General features: G+C 35.8%; 1 protein-coding gene across 4 annotated transcripts in view; it reads left to right on the forward strand.

Annotated features, from left to right (window-relative positions):
- Positions 1–21864, forward strand: part of LOC136425335 (adenomatous polyposis coli protein-like) — a 91206-nt gene that overhangs the window by 14485 nt on the left and 54857 nt on the right. For 2 of the 4 annotated variants that reach the window (XM_066414182.1, XM_066414184.1), the window contains exon 1: positions 15521–15649. In XM_066414182.1, coding sequence (XP_066270279.1) covers positions 15550–15649 — 100 coding nt within the window. In that variant the 5' untranslated portion in view covers positions 15521–15549. Of the gene's footprint in view, positions 1–5362; positions 5476–15520; positions 15650–19592; positions 19654–21864 lie in introns of those variants that run through there. The other 2 variants (XM_066414185.1, XM_066414183.1) reach the window with 2 other exon arrangements.

The following is a 21864-nucleotide window of genomic DNA, read 5'->3' on the forward strand; positions in this document are numbered from 1 at the left end:
GGCAGCTTTTATAGCCCATTTAGGGAAGGGCTAACTCAACAACTTGTTGGAAAACTCTGAATTATTTATTTATTATTACAGTTACCTAGTATCAAGGTTAGAAGGATTTGTGGTTAGAAATTTACTGACAGATGCATTGGGGAAATTATTTTTTTATCACTTTGATATTATCATAAGTCTTGATATTTATAGAATTTTGAAAGTTGAATGGTATTAATTTTTTTACAGTGTGATTTTAAGTAGTACAGTCAATTTTAAACCTGTACAAGTGACCACCTCTACATAAGGACCACCTGACAATTGTGACCATTTTTGGCATTTCCCTTACTTACTAGTAGTTAGATAATCTTTCCCATTGACACAAGAATTCTGTCTATAGTGACCACCTGTCCACACAGACCAGATTTTATCAGTCCCCTGGGTGGTCTTCTTAGGCAGTTTTGACTGTAAATTGAAGAAATAAGGAGATGACAAGATAGTGGAACTGCATTTTCTTTATTTTGGCCTAATGTCCTTGTCTTAGTTTCTCTACTAATCAAATTGCTGGAACTAGTCAGGATGATTGATGTGACACATCACTGTGGGGGAGTTTGACAGCTGTCAATCAATTGTGATTGATGTCTTTCTTATCACACATCTCGACTAGAGAAACATTTAGCAAGCTATGAATCTTTGAAAGAGTTTTTTTCTTTATTTTCAGTGAAGAAGATAACACAATACTTAGTATTTTGATATACATTGGTTCTGTCAAAGTTTTGTTTACATTTTACATTTTACCCTTGATACATGGATGATGATTATGATTTTCCCCTACAATACTAAGGCTGCACCAATCTTATTTGTTGTTTCTCAGATTTGGAAAAATATTGCTAATTTGAAATATTACCATGAAAACTTACATGTAGTTAAATTCTGCAGGTAGTCAAAGAATGGAAAGAAATATATCATATTTTTTAGAATCTGTGTGTAAAACTAACATTTTTCTCTCACAAACTGCTACTTAAAAGTGCTTGTATATTCAAGTTTTATCAGTGGTGTCACCACAAGAAGGATAAACAAATTATACTGAACTTTATGCCAGGCCAGGCCAAACTTTCCTTTTTCTGGCCCCTGGCTGATTTAGTACATGTACACATGTCTTTGTTCTTACTGTAACAAATTATAGGCCAAGACCTTCTGCCCCGAGCCTTGTCCCCCCTCCTTTTGAATGGCAGTGGCCCAGAACAGGGGAAAATTGTAGGTTGATTACAAGTTGGGACGTCCCACTGTGTCATAATGGGGGGTGGTAATCAGAGCTTCCACAGTTCTGTGGGGTCTTTTTGTGGAGAGGAAAGTTTGGGGATAGTACACTAATGTTTAAAGGTGAGGACAATATTTAGGGATGCACCATTAATGAATGTTATGGGTATTTAAGAAATGAATGAAAATATATTTTTGACGTTCTTCGAAAACTACTTTCTGATGAAATAAGCAGAAATGTCCGCGGTGGTTTTATGTTTTTGTCCAATACTGTAACTGTCGCAAACTTAAAACCAAATTACGAACACTCCATTTTCATCTTAGCGTGAAATAACAACCACGCGAACTTAGATGCATTTGCAGTAACATTTTATTAAAATTCAAGTTTTTGTTGTTTGCCATATCTCAAAATGTAACTTTGGAGTCTGCAGGGGATGTCATCCACAAAATTTACTTGCTGTGGCCTAAGTACAAAATGAGCAATGCCTAAGCCCCCCTCCTCTTCCTATTCATCCCTTCCAGACAGCCTGGCCCCACATTCAAGGCTGAACCCGGGGTTTTCAATTTTCCGTAATTTCACGGGGAGCGAACCGATTTCCTACGCTGGGCCAGGAGTCCGCGTCTCGCTGGCACCATGCTGACCGCTTTGATACGGAGACTGGCCATTTACATGGGGTCACGGGTCTCTATGGGGCGGTATTTTGGAACCTACAAGTTGAAGTTCAAAACATCACCCTAGAACGCAGTGTGTTTAAAAGTTGAGCTACCAGATGTGTAGTAAGTATGGGAGGGGTCAGCTGTTGCTATGACCATGGGGTGACCTTGGATATTAGATGAGGATGAAAAGGCAGGGGAGAAGTTGGGTTCAAGGTCAGTTGGAGGATTGTAAACGATCTTGCTGTCAACGTGAGTGGATGGATGGAATATTTAAACGTGAAGGTTGTACTAATCTCCAAGCAGATGGTGGAAGGTTTTTTTTTCATGTGAAGGTATGTTCGTGGTGATGATGGCTGCTTCTTCGTTCCGAAGATCATTGGTAGTTACATGTATATTATTACAGAGGAATAAGAACACTAAATCTTTGGTTTTAGAGATTGGGCTTAAGTAGTTTTAGATATTTGATATCTTTCATGTACATTATGTGTTTTAAAGACAAACTCTTGTTACAAGTGTTCAACATTATTGCAAACTTTACCTTGTTAACAAGTTTTCTTTACCTTGGACTGTTACATTTAGGTAGAGTTTCAGAAATACAAGATTAAAACTTTGTCAAACTTAAAGTTAAAGAGTGGTTGTTTTCAGAACAAGAATTTGTGATTTTACGACCTACTTCTTACATAGTCTTAGTTGTACTGTACCTTGTTTAAGAACAATATACAAGTTGTAGCTAATATTCATACATGTGGGATTTTTTTTGCATAAACTACATGTAAACTTAAAGTCTATCTTGCTGTTCTTTTGTGTTTCTTTGGCTAGTAATAGTATAGGAATTTTTCATCTTGAAACAGTTGAATGAGGTTTTGTCTTTTGATACTAATAGTAACCATATCTAAAGTCTTTTTTGGCATAAACTGAACTTAAGGTTTATCCCAATGTTCTTTGTATCTCTTTGACTAGTATAGGAATTTTTCATCTTCAAACAGTTAAAGGGGTGAAACAGTTTGTTACTCTACAGTGTCCTGTAACCAGTGAAGTTGAAACACAGGTCAAGTTTGTGTATCTTCCCTCTGGCCCCTATCACCACACACAGCAGACAGATGTACCATTCCCATGTAAATTCCCCCAAACCCTTTCTCCTCTCCCCCTTTTCTCCACGGCAAAGAACGGAAGGAAGAAATTGCTGAATTCCATTTGGCGCAATTTTCCAGTCGAGGAGTTTTGCCGGGGAACAATGAAGGCATGCAAGTGGGCAGCAGATCTCTTTTGAGTGAAATCCCGACCTCTTTGTTGCCATGCAGAAATGTCAATGCAAGGGGCCTTTTCCAGGGCGAGGAGGGTTTCTAACTTAGACTGTCTGTGATTTTTGTCCACGTTTTGGGGCAAACTCTGTTAGAGTTAAACTCAAAGCGTCGAGAGTTTTGGAGGAAACAGGCAAGGCTTTAAGGGGGGCTCAAAAGTAAGCGTACTATTTAGTCTTTTGAATAGAGGTCCGTAGGCATATTGAAATGGAGAATCTGTGTGAGATTATGCAGTTTCAATCTCTTTTGTTGGAGTTTAAGGCTTAGACTAGGAGTCTGAGAGGCTATTTTTGAATGGAGTTACATGTAGTCTATGTTAGTCAGTTAACATGAATGTAGCTGAAATTTGCCAAAGTTAGTCAACTGTTGTAAAGGTAGGAGAACAGAGGAAGTTGTTTTTTCAAAGAATTTGTTTTATAATTTGACATTGGCATTGTTTTCGGTTCTCTAAATTCTAATGAATGCTATATGATTGTGTTGTTGAAAAAATATTTTCTTGAAATAGACATTTGTAGCATAAACATTTTACTATCAAATGCTACACACTTAGTCAGTTAGTATTGCTGAATTATGCCTCTTTCAGATTCTGACTTTTAATATTTTTATCATATATTTTGTATTCAATTACATTTTATATTCCTTTGATTGCCAGAAATTTCAAAAGGTAACATATACCAGTCCTGTAATCTTGACTATTATTATTATGAGTATTATACATGATGTATATTATTTAGACAAGGTACCTTAACTGTAAACCAAGAGTTCCAAGATTTTTGAAATGATATAGAACAGCATCAAGATAATAATCTTGAAGTTGAAGTATCTACATGTAAGTGCTTGTACTTGTTGTAGCATCATGTTGGTGTAACTGTCCTGGGTTCGAGTCCATTGATGTGCCACTGATGTTGTACGTCATATTGGCAAACTGGTTAGGGTGACTGGCCCAGAACCCAGAGGTTCTCAGTTCTAGTTTCCTGAAATGCCACCATGTTGTGCATCGTGTTGGAACAGCGATTGGGGTGTTTGACCCAGAACCCAAAGGTCCTGAGTTCGAGTCCCTGACATGCCACCAATATTAATGTTGTGCCCTTTGGAAAGGCACTTAACACGACTTTCCTTTCTCCATCCGGGTGTGAAAATTGGTACCTAACTAAGTTCGGTTTGGGAGGTTGGAAGGAGAGGGTTGGGGTCCGTCTTCCAATATTTTACCATGCCCTAGTAGTCACAGTGGATAACAACGTTAACCCACTGCCCACACAGCCTCAAAAAGTCTTTGGGACTCACTACCTTTATCTTTTACTTTTTTTTAAATGTAAGTTCATGTACTTCATGTAACAAATCAGTATCTGAAGGACTTCAAATTAAAAACATGGTGGGGGGGGGTTTGTAAGATTTACGTACAGGAAATGATAAATGAAGTCTACGATTTAACCTGTAAATACTGGAGTTTGCCTGCGTTAAACCTGTGTTTGAAAACACACGAGGCTATGTTAGCCCGTACTGTCCTAGGATATTTGTGGTCCGTTGTCATTCCCTTTGAAAGTTAGAACTAATAGAAGGAAACATCCTGACACTGTACTCCATGTAAACACACACGGTTTGTAGCTGTCATTGGAGTCAATATGTCTAGAGCCGGGCAAACCTAGCACAGTGGATACAGTGTAGAAGAAGTGACAATGGAGTGAAAGGGAAATGGCCGATTATTGATTGTTAAAAGGGAGAGTGGTCCAGTAAATGTGTTTGACTAACATTTACGACATTTTCCACAACCATTATACAGTCAAATCTGTACAAGTGACCACCTCTACATAAGGACCACCTAATCATAAGATAATTTTCCCCATTGGAACAAACATTAAGAATCCTGTCTATAGTGACCACCTGTCCACATAGACCAGATTTTATCAGCCCCTTGAATGGTCTTCTCAGGCAGTTTTCACTGTATATCATTGCATTATCATAGGGTTACCATGTGTTTCAGAGAAATGAATGCAAATACTAAATGATAACCTGTAGGACAAATATTAGTTAAAATTAAATAAGATTCAAATTTCATGTTTATGTTTATCTTGATTTCGTAGCAAAATAGCATTATTTAGATATTGTACCGTAATACATAGATTCTGAAATAAACAAGGATTTCTTCTTTTTTTCTTGTCATACAGGAAAATTTTGTAGACGTTTGACCTGGTGCTGCTGACCAATGAGGAGGCAGAATGAAGACACACCTCCAGCTGCCTTGCTGCCGATTGGTCTACTGTTGTGCTGATTGTTAAAGGTACGTAATGTCAGAACTAGGGGTCGTAAATGGATGTCACTTCTTCCCATACACAAGAGCTATCTACCACCCAAAAATCATGACCATAGCTTGTCCAGAACACAACGTTTAAAAACTGAAAGTTCCGCTGCAGTACCATAACAAGCCGCCAGGGGACCCAAAATTTAATAATTCCGAGGTCTCATCAAGACCTACTCACCTACGTACCAAATATCAAGACAATCCATCTAAGGCTTCTCGAGTTATCGTGTTAAGAGACAGACAGACAGACACACACGCACATGAACGCTGTCGAAAACATAACCTCCATGTTTCATGGAGGTAATAAAATGGATATTTATGATTAAGACATTAGTGTTGGTTGGAGGGCTGCTGTGTGGAACAGCTCCTCCTAGTGACAAACGTTTAAACTGCAGCAAAATACATTTTTCATGAAGGTGATAAAATGGATATTTTATGGTTGAGGCTTGTGAGATGTTGTTGGTTGTTTGGGGGGTGCTCTGTAGATCAGCTCCTCCTTGTGAGAAAAGTTCAAACTGCAGCAAAATAATATTGTTCCCATGCCTTTTGACTGCTTTGTGCTTTGCACATTTGTTAGACCTACATGTAGTAGCTACTTAGCATACATTCTGTACAATACCTCTTTTGTATGCTTAAAAAAAGGTGAAATTAGGAAATGTGTATGGAAACAGAGAATAACAAAGATCTTCTTTAATTTCTCTTTGCTATATTGCCTTAAGAATAAAAAGAAAATTGGGATATAGAATATCTTTGCCCAAATAGCTGCAATGTTTATGTGAATCCTATTATACCTGCATGTATAAACAGTCCATATAACCTTCCTTTGTGAGGACTTGGCTTAAGCCAATTTACAAAAATGTATGGGATGCTTACCAAGACTGTTATAAATTTCTCTCCTTAAAAGGGGGATTACTGAAAGCAACTGCCTTCATAACAAGTATTAAAATGCTTCTTTTATTTTTTTCTTTAATTTCATTTCCTTTAGTCATTTCTATCAGATAAAAATGAAAAACGAGAAACAATTAATCCAAACGATACGGCCTAATGGGAGAAAAGTTGTGTGTGTAGTGCTAATTTTACTCTCCATGAATCCGACAGCAGGTTTCAAAGGTCAGGAGTTGACTAATGGCACCAGCGTGGTACTAGGACAGTAATGATGTTGGATTTAGCCTTTAATGTGTGTTGCGCATGCTTAATTACTTATTAGCATAAATTTGCAGCCCCATCTTTTGGTAATAGCTATCCCAGGGGGGCTAACATGCCTTTGGGATAATGGTGGGACTAATGCTATATACCTTTATGTTTGGCAGGTGGACAAAGTTAGCAATAACTCACATTGAAGGAAGGTATTGAAAGCCTTTTTCAACTTATGTTTTATAATGTGCAAATTTGTCCATCCAATTTGTTGTTTGTGAGCCCATGATTTTTGTTGTTAAATCTGTTGTTTTATTTTCGAATTCAGGAAAATACATTTTTATCAGTTTCATAAAATTATGAAGTTCAGATTTTTTTACGGATAGGCTGAAATTTGCGTGCATCCCAAAAAGCAAATTTCCATCCTGGGACAGAGGGACGGGTCCTGAAGACAATCCTGCAGGGTTCAATGATGATTTACTAAAAGTGAAACCTAGCTTCAAAATAGACAAAGAAACTTACTATTATATAATATTATATGTATGTAAGATCTAAGAATTATACTTTTTATAGCTAGAATCCTGAATGACATGACAGTCTCATGTATAATATGAATTTAATTCTACGTGAACAAAACAAAAGACCTGTATCAATTACAAATGAAAGTCACTTTCGCTGTGGTTTTCTATGACTGTCAGAGATTTATTGTTTACCACAAGACTTAACGATCTGTCATAGATACCACTTGTGATTGATGACACCCTGCGGAAATAGCCTTTTTAATAATCATACAGTGGAAATGAAGAAAACCTCAGTTGTCAATTGTACGTCAACCTTATCAAAGACTGCACTTTAATCATGAACGGCATAAAGGTGTGCGGTAATTCGATACTATAAATCTTGACATTTTTTCAGCATTTTTTTTCAGCGGTAATTTCTCTACCGCAAATTCATGATGACACCGCAAATATGCATTTTCCATATTACTACAGTCTACTGTACTACGGTATTGTTTCAACCTCCTTCTACCACAAAAAAAAGTTCCACAAAAATAAATGAACTTACAGTAATATGGAAGATTATACAAAAAACACTCTGTATATCAAGCTTTTTGGTTTTAACTTTTATATGTATGTGCTTTGCAATTTCTTTAAACCAGAGAAAATTGTAAATAATTACAATACATTGCAGACAGCACTACTAGTCCCATGTTTAGAGAATTGTCTTATTTTTTGTAAATTTGATGAGGCCAACCTTGATATATTGTTTTTTTGTATTTGGGGATGCTAAAATGATATGTCATGCTTTATTTGAAGGTTTAAAGGAGCATTAAATTCAAAATATTAATTGAATTCATTCAGTTGAAGTTCCCATAGTTAAAAAATGTGACAAAATTATATTTTTAATGTTAAATGTCAGAACACCTAATGTTAACAGGAGAAGAAACAAATGTTATACAACACTTAGGCTTTTTGTATGTAATTTTTATTAATAGTAACATGCAATTTAGTATTTTTGAGACTAGTCCTAACAGGTTAGATGTGACAGGTGAGCTAACGTCTGCCGAAAGTCACATGACCTTTTTGTAATATATTCAAACGACAGACGACGCTGCATTTTGTCAGTCTTGACGCGCCATCTATCACCACTTTGTTATCTAACACGCCATTCGTCAACTGTCCAGATTCTATCCAATCCTTCAAGTTAATTGGATACTTGCATTAATTTAAACACTTTGAAGTCTTACAAGTATATTTGCAAGGAATTACGACAAAAATGTATTGCACTTTGAAATAGTTTTGTAGTAAAAGGTTGAAAAATTGAGATAAATTTTGAGATAAGGGAGCATAATTTTCATCACGTTAATTTTGTATAATTGCCAGAAATTACGACGAAAATGTACTGCACTTTAGAATAGTTTTTTTCGATAAATAACTAGATTAGTTGTTGAGATACGGAACATTCTTTTTATCATGATCGGAAAGATTTATATGGTATAATCCATAGATTAACCAAAGGGCCGTTGAAAAGCCATTATTTGAATGCACAGATGGCAGATTATATTCGAAGGATTAGTTAATTCTTTGGTAAGCAAAATTATAAGCCATTTCAGTTTTACACACACACACAAACACACACACATGTAAACTTTTCAAAGCAATGCACCTGCAAAACATAGTTTTTAGGGTTTTTTTCTCGCTGTGGCTGTATTTGTCTTTCTGAAACTGAAAGAAAAAAACTAACCATAGCAATGTGAGTCCATATCATTACAAGTCATTACAATTCATTGATACACATGACACTTAAAAATGACGAATCTCCAATTTCGGTTCTGAAAATTTGTTACTCATTTGCCCTTATGCTAAGTTACAGTACCATTGGTAAACTTATTCAACGTAGTTACTGTACATATATTTTTTTTTAAATCCTAATTTCCTCTATTTTGGAATGAAATTAATGTCATTATACACATTTCATGCAGAAATGACTATTTGGGCATCCTCAGAGATTTTTGCACAACAAACCCATCCGTTTTCATTTTGAACTGTTTGACAGGTCCAGCCTCTAGGGGGAGGGGGGCACCTATCTGTAAATTCCATCATGGACAAAGAATTTTATGACCTCATAGAATTACATATTTCCTTTATGTTTGCTACTTAATTGTACGTTCACAGAAGAAAGTTGTTTTTAAATCTGTATCATTTTTTTCTGCTAAAGATAATTAATCAACAACAACCAATACTGCACAGAAAACACTGAATATGAAATTCAACTTTTGATATGTCTTTGTTCTTGTGGCTCTTTGATGGGTAATGCTCTTGACACATACATGTAGTGGTAAAATATTCTGGTAGCATACGCGTCATTCATCAATGTCACTACCATGCAGGAGAATGACTATCTTAGTCTACTAGTAATAGTTTGGAAAATTATTTTTTACTTGTAGTTTAGCCTTTATTTGGGGTAACATTGAAATAACTTTGAAGTTTCGGTGAAAACTTTTTAGAGAACATTGTTCAAAAAGGAATTTAAAGTATTTGACTGCATTTATCCATTTGTGTTTTGTTGTGTGTTGCTTTACATGTATATCAAAAAGAAGGCAATTAATATTTAGCCCAAGGCATGTTTAGAATGAATATGTTATACTTGTGCTGGTGAAGGTATTTAAATGTGATTCTAATCTAAACAGATCCGTAATGCAGTAATACATTTAGTTAGGTTTAGGCAAAGCTCAAATTTTGAAATTGCAATATATATTTACATTTATGTCCAATTTTGGCATGAATCAATTTGAATTTGGAATTTGACTACTGTATAAATGCGTCGCATGTACAAAATGTATGTACATGCATTTTTTTTTCTTCTTTTTGGTTTGGAAAAATTATTGACCAACTTTCTACATAACTTTGTAAAGGAATATTTTTAAGTTTTCAATTTTGAGACAGACTTATCTCTTTGTAGATATAATATCATATGTGTAACTTTGCTTCATCTTTGTTGTTTTCACAAAGTTTGGCACAATTATCATAATCCATTATTTTTTATTATTCATGTTTATTAGTACCCTTGTCCCAGGGTAATATAATTCCATAGCATTCCATTACCGTGGATTTTATTATAGAAACAGCATAAAGTGTGAAATCCCACATGAGTCCAGAAAAGGTCTCTCCGCATATATGTATATATTTATGCATAAAGTGTTAATAATGGTAATATCCTAACCTTCAAAAATATAAAAGTGTGTTTTTTGTATTTTGTTGTTGTCTTATAAAAACAAGTTCTAGTATATATACATCTACAGATAAAACAAAAGTTGTGAAAATGGAAAAAAAGTCAAATATTGAAATTTTGAATTATCATATTAAGTACAACTTACAAGTGCAGTACTAGTAGACTAGTATTTTTAATGATAGTAGTTCATAACACTTAAAAGTGTAAATATTAAAGCTTTGTGAAACTAAACGACTTAGTAATACATAAAAGTAGAACTCAAAGAAGTTCACATGAAAATTTGAAGCATCATGTATTTGATTTTTACGATGATCTCAGTGACTTTTTGTCTTTTGTCAAAAGTTAATGACCCATTCATATACAGACATCAGCAAGCTTCCACTCCAGAGAATAACATAATAAATGTACCATAATCACCAATAAAAACTCATGCATAGCAAAAGGAGACCTGCAAATCCAATTTTAGACTTTTACGCTAGCAGTTTGATACCTTTATCGCAAAAAGTTCAGTGAAAGGGTATTAAGAAAAGTTACGACAGATTTTTTATCTGTAACGTACAGATCTTTCATTTTATGACCTTTTATTGATAAGAAAGACATCATGGAAAATGTAACTAATATTTCCCTTGAAATGCACTTACAGAGTTATATAGATTGCAGAACTGTGTTTGTTCCTTTGTAAAGCTGTTACAGTTAATAGCATAATATTGTGGCATATTCTGTGTATAGTGACCACTCAAGGGACTGGCAAAATCTGGTGTATGTAGACAGGTGGTCACTATAGACAGGATTCTTAATGCTTATATGACTTGTATCAATAATGGGAAAAATTATCAAAGGGACCACCAAAAAGTGGTTACATTGGCCAGGTGGTCCTTATGTAGAGGTGGTCACTTGGACAGGTTCGACTGTACAAAAACATTTATATCAATGACCAGGTGGTCCTTATGTAGAGGTGGTCACTTGTACAGGTTTGACTGTATATCAATGGCCAGGTGGTCCTTATGTAGAGGTGGTCACTTGTACAGGTTTGACTGTATATCAATGGCCAGGTGGTCCTTTTATTATGTAGAGACAGTAACTTGTACAGGTTTAACTGCATTTGAATTTTGATGATTCAGCAAACGTTATGACTTAACCAGTGATTTTACTTGATGTCTCATAATCATTAACCCACATGTTAACTCTACATGTGGTACTTTAAAGTGTCTATACTTCCTGACTCAGCTAAAGGAATTTCCTTGGAAGGTCTGAGTCGACTGACTCACTTCGAGTCATCTTCAAAGTAATCAGAGGTCCTTATTTATGGGGTGAGTCACCAAGAGTCAAGACGGTAATCTGAGGTGGGAGATACCAGTAACTGTAAAGATGGCTGCCATGGTAGGTTATATCATTGTCTTGTAATGTGTTAGTTTAGTGTACTGGCAATTTTAGTCTTTTAAGCCACTGGTACTGTGGTAGGAATATTTTCTTGACTGAGAAAATGGAACAGTAGCTGATGCTGTTAAGATGGCTGCCATGGTACCGTAGGTTACATGTGTTGTCTTGTAATGTGTTAGTTTAGTGTACTGGCAATTTTAGTCTTTTAAAGGCAGATTGGAATATTATCTTTGACTGAGAAAATCAGGTAGTACAGATAATGTGAATATGGCTGCCATATCTATGTTCTTTGTCTTGTTCTGTTTGGTATGAATTTTAGCGTACTGACAATTTTGTCATCTAGTCAGATAGGATATCTTTGAGTGAGTATAAGAAGATCTGAAATAATTTGTATTTGGTGTTATTGATAATTGTTAAAGATACTACCGGTAGTAATGCAGATCAGAAAGACAGTTTCATATGGTATTTAAAGGGCATTATAATTCTTCTAACCATGTTGAAAACATTAGTTGCTTATGACATATTTATGCATCTGTATGTTTGTCATGTATATCATCATGATATTATAACACAGAACAGTAGCTGTGTCGCCTAATGATTGATAAACAAAAGCTATTTCGAATTCTTCAAAGAACATGAATTGACAGACACACTTTTTACTCACATTATTCTGTACTTTTCAAAAGTTTTGACTTTTATTGCTATGTGACTGGACATTCATCCGTAATGACACCGCATGCAAAGTTTATTACCAAGTTTTGTCCCTTGGGGGGAGGGTGTATGGAGGAGACACCATGCATGGCTGAAATGAACCTCCCCCGAGACCACATCCCAGACAGGGGATAAGGGCTTTAATATGCATGTCTGCATGTAGTGGTGATATAATACTGTAAATCGTAAAACGTTCGCAGTGGTCAATTTTCTTTTTTTTTGGTGGTTTTTGCTTTGGTTACTCAAAAGTCTACTACATACTTGTATATATACTGTATTAGTTACACATATTTCAACTGCAGATTTATAACAGTGAAAAGTTGCTTTTCCCTCCTACCATGAAATAAAACCACTGCAAAAGTAAAAGAGTTTACAGTAGTAAGTTTGAAATGTTGGAGACAAAGGGAAAATTGTTCTAGACAAAGGCAGACAACATCGATTTCAGAAAAAAGATTGCAAGATTTGGCTTTCTGAGATAGTTAAAGACATTATTATATGATACACTAGAATCTGAAAGAAATTGCACTCTTCTTTAACTTTTACTCATTGCCACTGTCCTGAATCAATTTTTTAAACTTTGTATAATTGTTGAAGTCTTCTCAGCAATCATAATTGTTTTAAACTTTATGAATATTTTGCATCAATCGCTTTATGGTAATTTTGCATTTTCTTCCGTGTATTTTCCAGTGTTTGTCAGTTTTGTTTTGCAGAAATTTTTTTCATAAGGTATAACAAATTAATGGTTATGCTTTATGTGATTTTGTATAATGTAAAGAAGGAAAGTTCTTTTATCGTTGACTTTTGTTTTTAAACGCTAAGGCAAAGAAGTTGTAAATTCCTGCACAGAATTCAAATGTGCCTGTGGCTATATAGTGTAGACTATCAGTATATAGTTGACTCATTTCTAGAATGCCATAACATATCTTTGTTTAATGTTCATGTGAAATTTGAAAGTGTCTCCGGAGTATGAATCATTTGAATTTCCTTCTAATTTTCTGAGTGTCTTAGATTCTGGAATCGTAGGGGAAACCCCCGCGTTGTGACGTCAAGTGACTCACGCATTGTCCAGCGTCGGTCATTACGATTGGTCATCGGAACTCCCAAGGACGGGAGCGTAACACGTTAACGCGTAGACGCATACCAGATGATCAGCGGCCATAATTACATATTTGCAAATAGATGACGAAATTCATCATTACTTATGTGTTGGCATGTTTTAATGCTGGTTCAATGAGTTTTATGGAATTTTTTTATTTTGATTTATCATTTGATGAAGGTAATGATAGGAGATTTCTCACTTACACTTGGGAGAAACCGACCTTTTGCGTCATAAAACGGCTATTATTTTGGTCATCTAATATTAAAGGGATGAGTCACCGTCTGTATGGAGCTCTTAACATGCAAATGAGGAGAATAGCGTACTTTTCCTCCGGAGTATTGTTCGTGATAGTCATTCCAGCGCCGGAATTTCGAGGAAAATGGTTCGCCGAGATGCCGTTATGGTGGGTAGGTTGACATTTTTTCCCTTTTTTTAGCGGTGAAAAATCTGAGAGTATAATTTTTTGTTTGTTCTGCTAATATTTACTTGCAACAATCTATGCCATAAAAGACTTGTATATAAGCAGAAAAGGGCAAATGTTATTTGAAGGTCAAATCTAGGATTTTTGTAGGTCATTGTCAAAGTAGCTTCTTTATGCGTTGTCAAACAATAGACAGTCCCAAAGAGCAACTGTAACATCATGATAGTACCTTGTGTCTGCTGGCTCTTTTTTGGGGGGTAGGATAGTGAATATTGTTTTCTCAACTAGTGTCAGATGGCAGTTGTGAAATTGACACCTTTTGAAAGACAGATGTCAAACACAAATAATGTGATAATACTGCAGATGTATCAAATTCCTCAGTATCTTTATAATACGGTTTTCCCAATTTTAGGTTTAGAATAGATATTTTGTACTTTGTAGGGTTGATAAAATATTTGGATATTAAAAATGTTGTTGATAAAAAAGAGTGAAAGCCTTTGAATGGTACCCTTTTTCTTCAAAATTTTTATGGTCGTATAAAGATCTTTTTTTATATTTGCTTGTACTACAGTATTGATTCACAGTAGTTTTACACGTACTAAGTCTTATAAATCATATTTCAAAAGAGAGCAAAATTATGATGCATTCATTGGATATTTGCTAAATACTTTAGATTACATGTATGTCAATTCATCTATGAAACAATAATAATGTTCTGAAAAATGCTATCCCACAATTTCTAAGGTTTGTTATGAATAACAGGTGCCTAAAGGATTTTTTTTCAGTTGAACAATATCAAATTAATTATGATATTCTCGTCTATATAATTATGTCAAAATTTACTGTCTTAAATCTATATATTATATTCTCAGATATTTGACAAAAAACATAACTATTCAGATGTGGGTTTCATTTCATTTCATTTTATTTATACAGGGGAAATACAACTCAGGCTGTGAAGCCTGGTATGTAGCATGTAGCAAAAAGTTAGAATTGTAAAATGTGGTATGAAATTTTGCCAATTCTCCAAAATGGCCCTAATAATTACAACCAGCATGATTTGTGTGATCTGAAGCTATTTCCCCATAATTAGCCATTGTTGGCCACATGTGGACACATGTTTGCGACCAATTTAGATGCTAACGCTGCGAAAATGCAATTTGCATAAATTTGCACAAATGCGGAGATTTTACACATTCTGGAATGGGTTTTCCTACTACTGCCACCAGTGGCCAACGCCCTACAATTGTTAGGCCGTACCCGCTCTTACCTCATGAATTATACGACCCACTGACGTTAATAAACTACCGACCCATACAGGGTTTCTGACTTTAAGCTAGGATATTACTCAATATTTCATATATGAGTTTGAAATGGTTGTCAAAATATGTACAATTTTTAGAAACATTTTGTTCAGGTTTGGTTTAATCGAAGGGTGTTTCGGGGAGAAATTATACTCTATAAGCTCATTTGGTATGCTGCCCCATAATGTATCGCAAAGTCCCCAAGGGCGCCCACCAATTTCCCCCAACCTGCATAATTCACGGTTGAATCTGCTTAGCGGGGATCACTCAACATGAACAAGGCAGCGGAGCAGGAGGGTTGCGACGGGGACGGGAATAAGGCCGGCAAAATGTCCAAAATTAAATTCTGGAAAATGCAGCTACTGCAACTCGGTAAGTGAGAAAGACGTTGTTATCATCCGGCAAAAATTTGGGGCGACTTTTGTGCGCCTTTGTGTTAGTAGAAAGGATTCGGGGCATTGTATGTGTGTGTATTACCGTAAGTCTATTCTCATGGATGCCCTCTATATTACATGTGCTTTGTATAGAGAAACTGGATTAACTATACAGTACATGTACGTGACAATAGAAAAATAAGGTGGTATATATATCTGGTAAAGATAGATATCTAATGCTTGTGTTTATCGATAAAATGGTCCAGCCACCCATAACGTTTGGAACCTGTAATTAAGTGATTTTCTATGTAAAGAAAGCATGTTGTGAGTGTGACATTAAATTTTAGTATTCGGTGCAGACGCTTTCATGTTGTATTTTATTTAATTTGTAACACAATACGGACTAAAATTCAACTATACTGTCTTAATTTTAGTATTACTACTGACAACGGAAATGTTCTATTCAAGCAGGTTTATAACATTATAACTTTTTTGTTCATGAAATATTTTTCGCCAGTGACAGTGCCTTTAAAGTTTGTGTTGATATTAGGAAGAATTTTGTTTGAAATTCAAACTAAAATTTTGTAGAAATCATGTAAAAACAAAGTGTAGACAGTCACAAAACGGTGCTCTTTTTGTGAAAGTGATTTTATTCAATATCACGTTAGAACCTATTACCCACTGTCAGTCATTTCTTTTATGTGTGATAATTGCACATCTTGGAAGCATTAAACGTTACTATTAATATCACCATAGGAACTTATTTTTGATCAAAATGTTTGTGGATGATTTTATAAACATTTATGATATTGGCCAATTTTCAACGGAAAACAAAAGATCAGAGCTCAGGCTCTAGCAGATCGTTTATATTGATCCAGCGTCAAATTACTCAATCCGGAGAGCCTTGATAATATTTACATGTATATGTTATATTGGGGGTGACAGATACAGGATTTCAGTATTATTACCTTTGGTTTATAGGTTTAAAGGTTAATATTAATAGATAATATTAGATATTTTTGGGTGTGGTTTGTATGTATTATCATGGACAGCATAACTCGAGAAGTTATGGATAGATTGTTATGATATTTGTAATGTGGGTACTGGTGGCTGCAAAACAAACTTAAGGACAATTTTTGATTGTGGGCCCTCTAGCTACCTGCTTTGGTACTGCAGCAACACATTTGGTTTTGACATCTTTGTTACAGATGTACAAAACTAAAAATGCATTTAAAAATCATTTTGAAGTTTTACAATACATGGTAATTTGGTTTAAGGTATTTTACAAGGGGTAGGTCTTTCTGGCCATGCTATCGAAACTTAAGGAACTTAACTTTCCATATGTTTTGCACAAAAAAGGAGAAATACAAAACTCGTATAGATTTTCTGACAACAATGTAGCTTATTCCAGTCAACAGCTGGCGTTGGTTATACAAAGCTGATTTTTGGTACCACCTGTCAAAGACTGGCCATTTTGTTGACCCATTGTGCCATGCCATTTCTCATATTTCAATCAATGATGGCAGTCAGACGTGGAGAAATATTCATGATATCATTACAAGGTGTTGTAGTTTAGGCCGGTCGGTATTTTCATAAACAAAGAAATTTGTGATGATAATTTGATATATGCATGTATGATAATTATTGAGAACTGTACTGAAAGGTAAAATTATTTTATTGCATTCATATTATAGTAATTGTTGTTGAAATATTTATAGTTTTGTGATTTGTTGATATTAAGAGCTAGGAATCTATTTCCAAAACAAACTGAGGTGAAAAAAGTAGAAATAGATATTGATTTTATCTAAGATATTAATTTAAAGCAGGGGTAACCTTAGACTTTATAAACAAATAGCTATAAAAAAAGCAACTTTTCAGGCAACATACTTGTAATTGTACATTAAATCTGCATTGACTGTTTTCTATTATTCAAATGGCAGGCCTGGGGTAATCTTAATATAGATTTTACAAACAAATAACTGTAAAAATTTCAGCTTGCCAAGTTTTTGGATAAAATGATAACACTTTCTGTTATATTGCCCTGTTTTTCTATCACACATATACACACAATGTAAATTACAAGGGTAACATTTTTTTTTAGTGTTGTATATCTTTTGTCTATCATTTCCAACTTTACCATACATTTTCTGTCAATGCATAATTTTATACATGGGAAAGTTGGAAAAAGACATCACTGCTTCTACAGTAACTGTTACAATATATGTTTGCTTTGAAAATTCAAGGATTGCTGCACAAGCAAAGGTATTATTGTTAGCTGAGATCTGATTGGTTGAGGGTTTAATTAGGTCATAGCAGGCTGTTATTTGTAATTCCATACAGAATCCTGGATAACCGATCTCTCCTGGAATTCCAATTGTCTTTGCAGGTGTATATAACATAATCAATCCGTGATGACAGATCTACTGTCATTACACAAGTGACAATGTCATCCTTCATCCAATAATATAATTATGCCTGTGGAATATCTCAAAAGAAGGTTACGACCATATTTGGTACCCTCCCTTTTCCTTATAAGGGTGTAGGTTGATGAGGTTGTGACAGACATCCTGATTGGACTAGAGTGTAATTGTGTTAGTATCGACACAGTCTTGTCTGTGACTCAAAAAGGTATTAGTGTTAGCTGAGATCTGATTGGCTGAGGGTTTAATTAGGTCATAGCAAGCTTTTTGGATCAGAGATGCATCATGTTGAATGAGTGAATAAATGGGTGAGTTTTAAAAGGTTCCATAATTAATATTGTTGAGTGGACATTCCTAAAGACTGAATTATATTGAAATTTATCATACACAATATAGCATACATGTAAATGTTCTGTCTAAAATTATAACAATATGAAGACTATGTATACTAAACAATATTGGGGATTTCTTTTTATGAAAGAAGCTGAGAAATTAGAAACATTTCTTATACATGTTGTACTTGTGATACCACTTTGCCAGTGTTGTTGAGCTTCCGAAGAAATCAGCAATCTTGTTCTGAATGAGATGTTGACATCTTCTTGGGTTACGCTCTTTCTATGGTTGTGCACGTGTCGAAAGACAATAGTGCCCCCCTCCCTCTTACAAACATTGGCTAACAATGCACAACTCTCGCCTACATTCTAGCAGAGCTTGTTGTAAAATCCAAAATGTCAAGAAGTTTCTTTGCTTGTGTACATGTATGTAAAGAATAGTCAAAATTCTTACTAAGAGCTTCAAATTCTTCCGTCATTGTGGTTACTTTTAGAGTGGATACCAGGTAAACAAAGTCTTTAGTAGATTTCTGTTGACAGTTTTCTTTACAGAATGTCTAAATGAGGAAATCTGAGCTTTTCTTTACTTCTGAAGTGGTTTTAAAGCAGGGCTGTCTCCAGGACCTGTTTTTCTGTCCTGGGACGGAGATTTGCTTGTTGGGACGGACACAAATTACATCCAGTCCGTGCAAAAAAGCTAAACTTCATGACATAAAACGAATGAAAAATGCATTATCGTGATCTTGAAATGACAGATTTAACAAGGAAAATTAACAGCATGGGAGTGGGATAGAAAAAAATTTAAAGCTGTGGTGACAGCCCTGTTTTAAAGTTGTTAGCCTCCACCAGGCCTTCCCACAGGGGTACGGATTGTAGAATTTGGCAAGAAAAGGAATGATTGGTTAGTAGAATCAGCCCACGGTTACGGTTAACTAACATCTCCCCTTTGTCTGCAAATGAAACCCTACGGTAGCCAAACTTCCCTGGCAAATATTCTTCCTATGACCGGCATAGTTAGTCTGGTAAAGATCTACGCAATGATGGTGGAGGGGGCACCTTTTATTTAAACAGGTACTTTGCATACGCTGTGTGCGTGTGTGACAGGGAGCGGTGTTACCACTCATGACAACAGCTGGTAACACAGTCTGTAGGGTTGGTATTTACACAACAGCTCCTGAAGGGAGACCTGCACAGAACAGGAAACATGCAGGGGGCACGGCACGTCCACTTATGGGTCCTGCCTGTCCCAGGTGAGAAATGGGTTAATTTTGGGGGAAAATCAGGATATTTCTGCATTTTGTATGTTTTATACAACGTAAGAATCACTACTACTAATATTAGGGAAATGTTCAAACTTCAGTGCAAACTGTAGGTTAAATAGGAAATACATTATGCCTGAGTACTAGGTCATGTATCTACATGTACATGTATATCCATGTGTGTGTGTAGCAAATTTAGGTGAGAGCTATGCAAATTTTAAGGAGAAATCACAATATTTCTGCATTTTGTAGCTTTTGTACCAAGTTGGAATGACTTAACAACTAAGTCTTAGAGCAGTTATTAGGAAAATGTTTAAACGTCAATGAAGATAAGGGAATGGGGAATATGGAAGTCCTGGGTATGTACTTAGGTGTACAGTATCTACAGTGTATTTCCATGTGTGTGTGTGACGCTTTGCAGCCCCGACGGCTGACTAAGCTATGGGAGAGAGTGAGTGAGTGAGTGTGTCTGACAACTTTAGGTGAGAGCCATGCAATTTTTGAGGAGGAATAAGGATTGTTTTACATTCTGAAGCTTTCGTATAAAGTTATAAAATGTGATATGGTTTCTTCTAGAGGAAATTTTTGGTAACTGAAAATGAGTTTGGAATATACCATAGGGACCTCCTCTGTCTAACTCTTAAGTCTAAGTTTACCAAAAGTTGCCAGAGTTGTTACCTCATCCATGACTAATGGAGGTATAGTTTTTGGTCTATTTATCTGTGTGTGTGTGTGTCCAGCGCATTATCTTAAGGCCTCTGGATGGATTGCAATGATATTTAGTATGTGGGTAGGTGTTGTAAACCTGACGATCAAGGTCGATTTTGGGTCTTCTGGTGGCCAACTTCGGTACTGCAGTAGAACTTCCATTTTTTGTATCTTTGGTCCACTCCCAGCTCTTTTAATACAGAGTCGTTTGTGCGGTGTTCAGTCCAGCTGATACGCATATCTTCCTGTAGCATTTCATCTCCAGGGCTCGGATCTTGCGGATATCTCTGGCGTGGAACGTCCATGCCTGGTCTTGCTCTGCAAGTTTTCTGTCAGCGAAAGTTGTTGTTTTGTTGAAGTGCGGAGGACATCTACTGGCGTGTAACGCTACCAACTCTGTCTCCACGACAGCGCTACGGTCCCACATGGGCCAATTACAAACCAGCATTTCCTGAACTTAAACTTCAACAAAACATCTGTGTGCCGCAGGCAGGGGTACACCAACAACAAGAATTGTCAGACTTGCTACTCGGATGTTTTTAGTTCATGTTTCGGAAAGCTTCTTTGAAGGAGAGTGTTACAAGCAAAGGGACCATACAGAAAAATAATACAGTATTTTCCAAAAAATTTAAAATTGAGGATAAGAGAGGAAGAAGTTAGCATGAACTATCTTTCTATATTGTACATGACAAAATGTATCAACCTTTTTATGCTTGAGTATTGTTTGTACAATTTGGTAGTTTGGTTGAAAATTAAATTATTTTTACTTTAGTTGTTAAAATCTCAGTGATTTACACATTAGTTCTGGCTGATATATTCATGTTTATGTCACCAATGAAATGAAGTTAGTACAATTCTTATAATAGTTATAGCGTTAGGTTCAGGCATTAAACCTCTAAAGGAACCCAACACACTTACCGAGAAGTGTAGGGGTATTATAACTCCGTGTGCTTTGCTGAAAATGTAAGCTTTTTTGTATGGGTCCACTACAATGATATATAAGTTATACTACATGTACATGTATGTAGCAGTAACAACACTAAGGGAGATATTAGGATATAAACTCCATTGAAGACAATACACAACAGGTACAGGGTGTTACTTGACCAGCTGTACCTGTACTACACAGCTTGTTCTGTAACATGATACTCCAATGTATCAAACTACAACATGTGTCAGACCACCCAGGTGCAGGGGGGGAGGGGGGCAGGTGCTGGGTAAGTTGTAAACACAACATTAACAGGTGGAATGTTCCTTTGCGGCTGCAGTGATTATTAAATTTCAGTATTTTGTAAAGAAATTAAAGTAACACAAGATGTCAATTTGTCAAGTTGTAGTGTTGAAATGAGTGTTTTTGTTCCCTTATAACCTACTTGTGCGTGTCCCTGTGGCACAAGCGGTGACGCAACGCTGCTTCGCCATCTGGATCGAATTCCGTGGATCTGTGGGCCAGAGATCGATTTTAGGGTCGGACCCAGCTTGGACATGCTGAAA

This window comes from Branchiostoma lanceolatum, chromosome 19 (assembly GCF_035083965.1).
Source record: "Branchiostoma lanceolatum isolate klBraLanc5 chromosome 19, klBraLanc5.hap2, whole genome shotgun sequence".
NCBI classification, from domain to species: domain Eukaryota; kingdom Metazoa; phylum Chordata; class Leptocardii; order Amphioxiformes; family Branchiostomatidae; genus Branchiostoma; species Branchiostoma lanceolatum.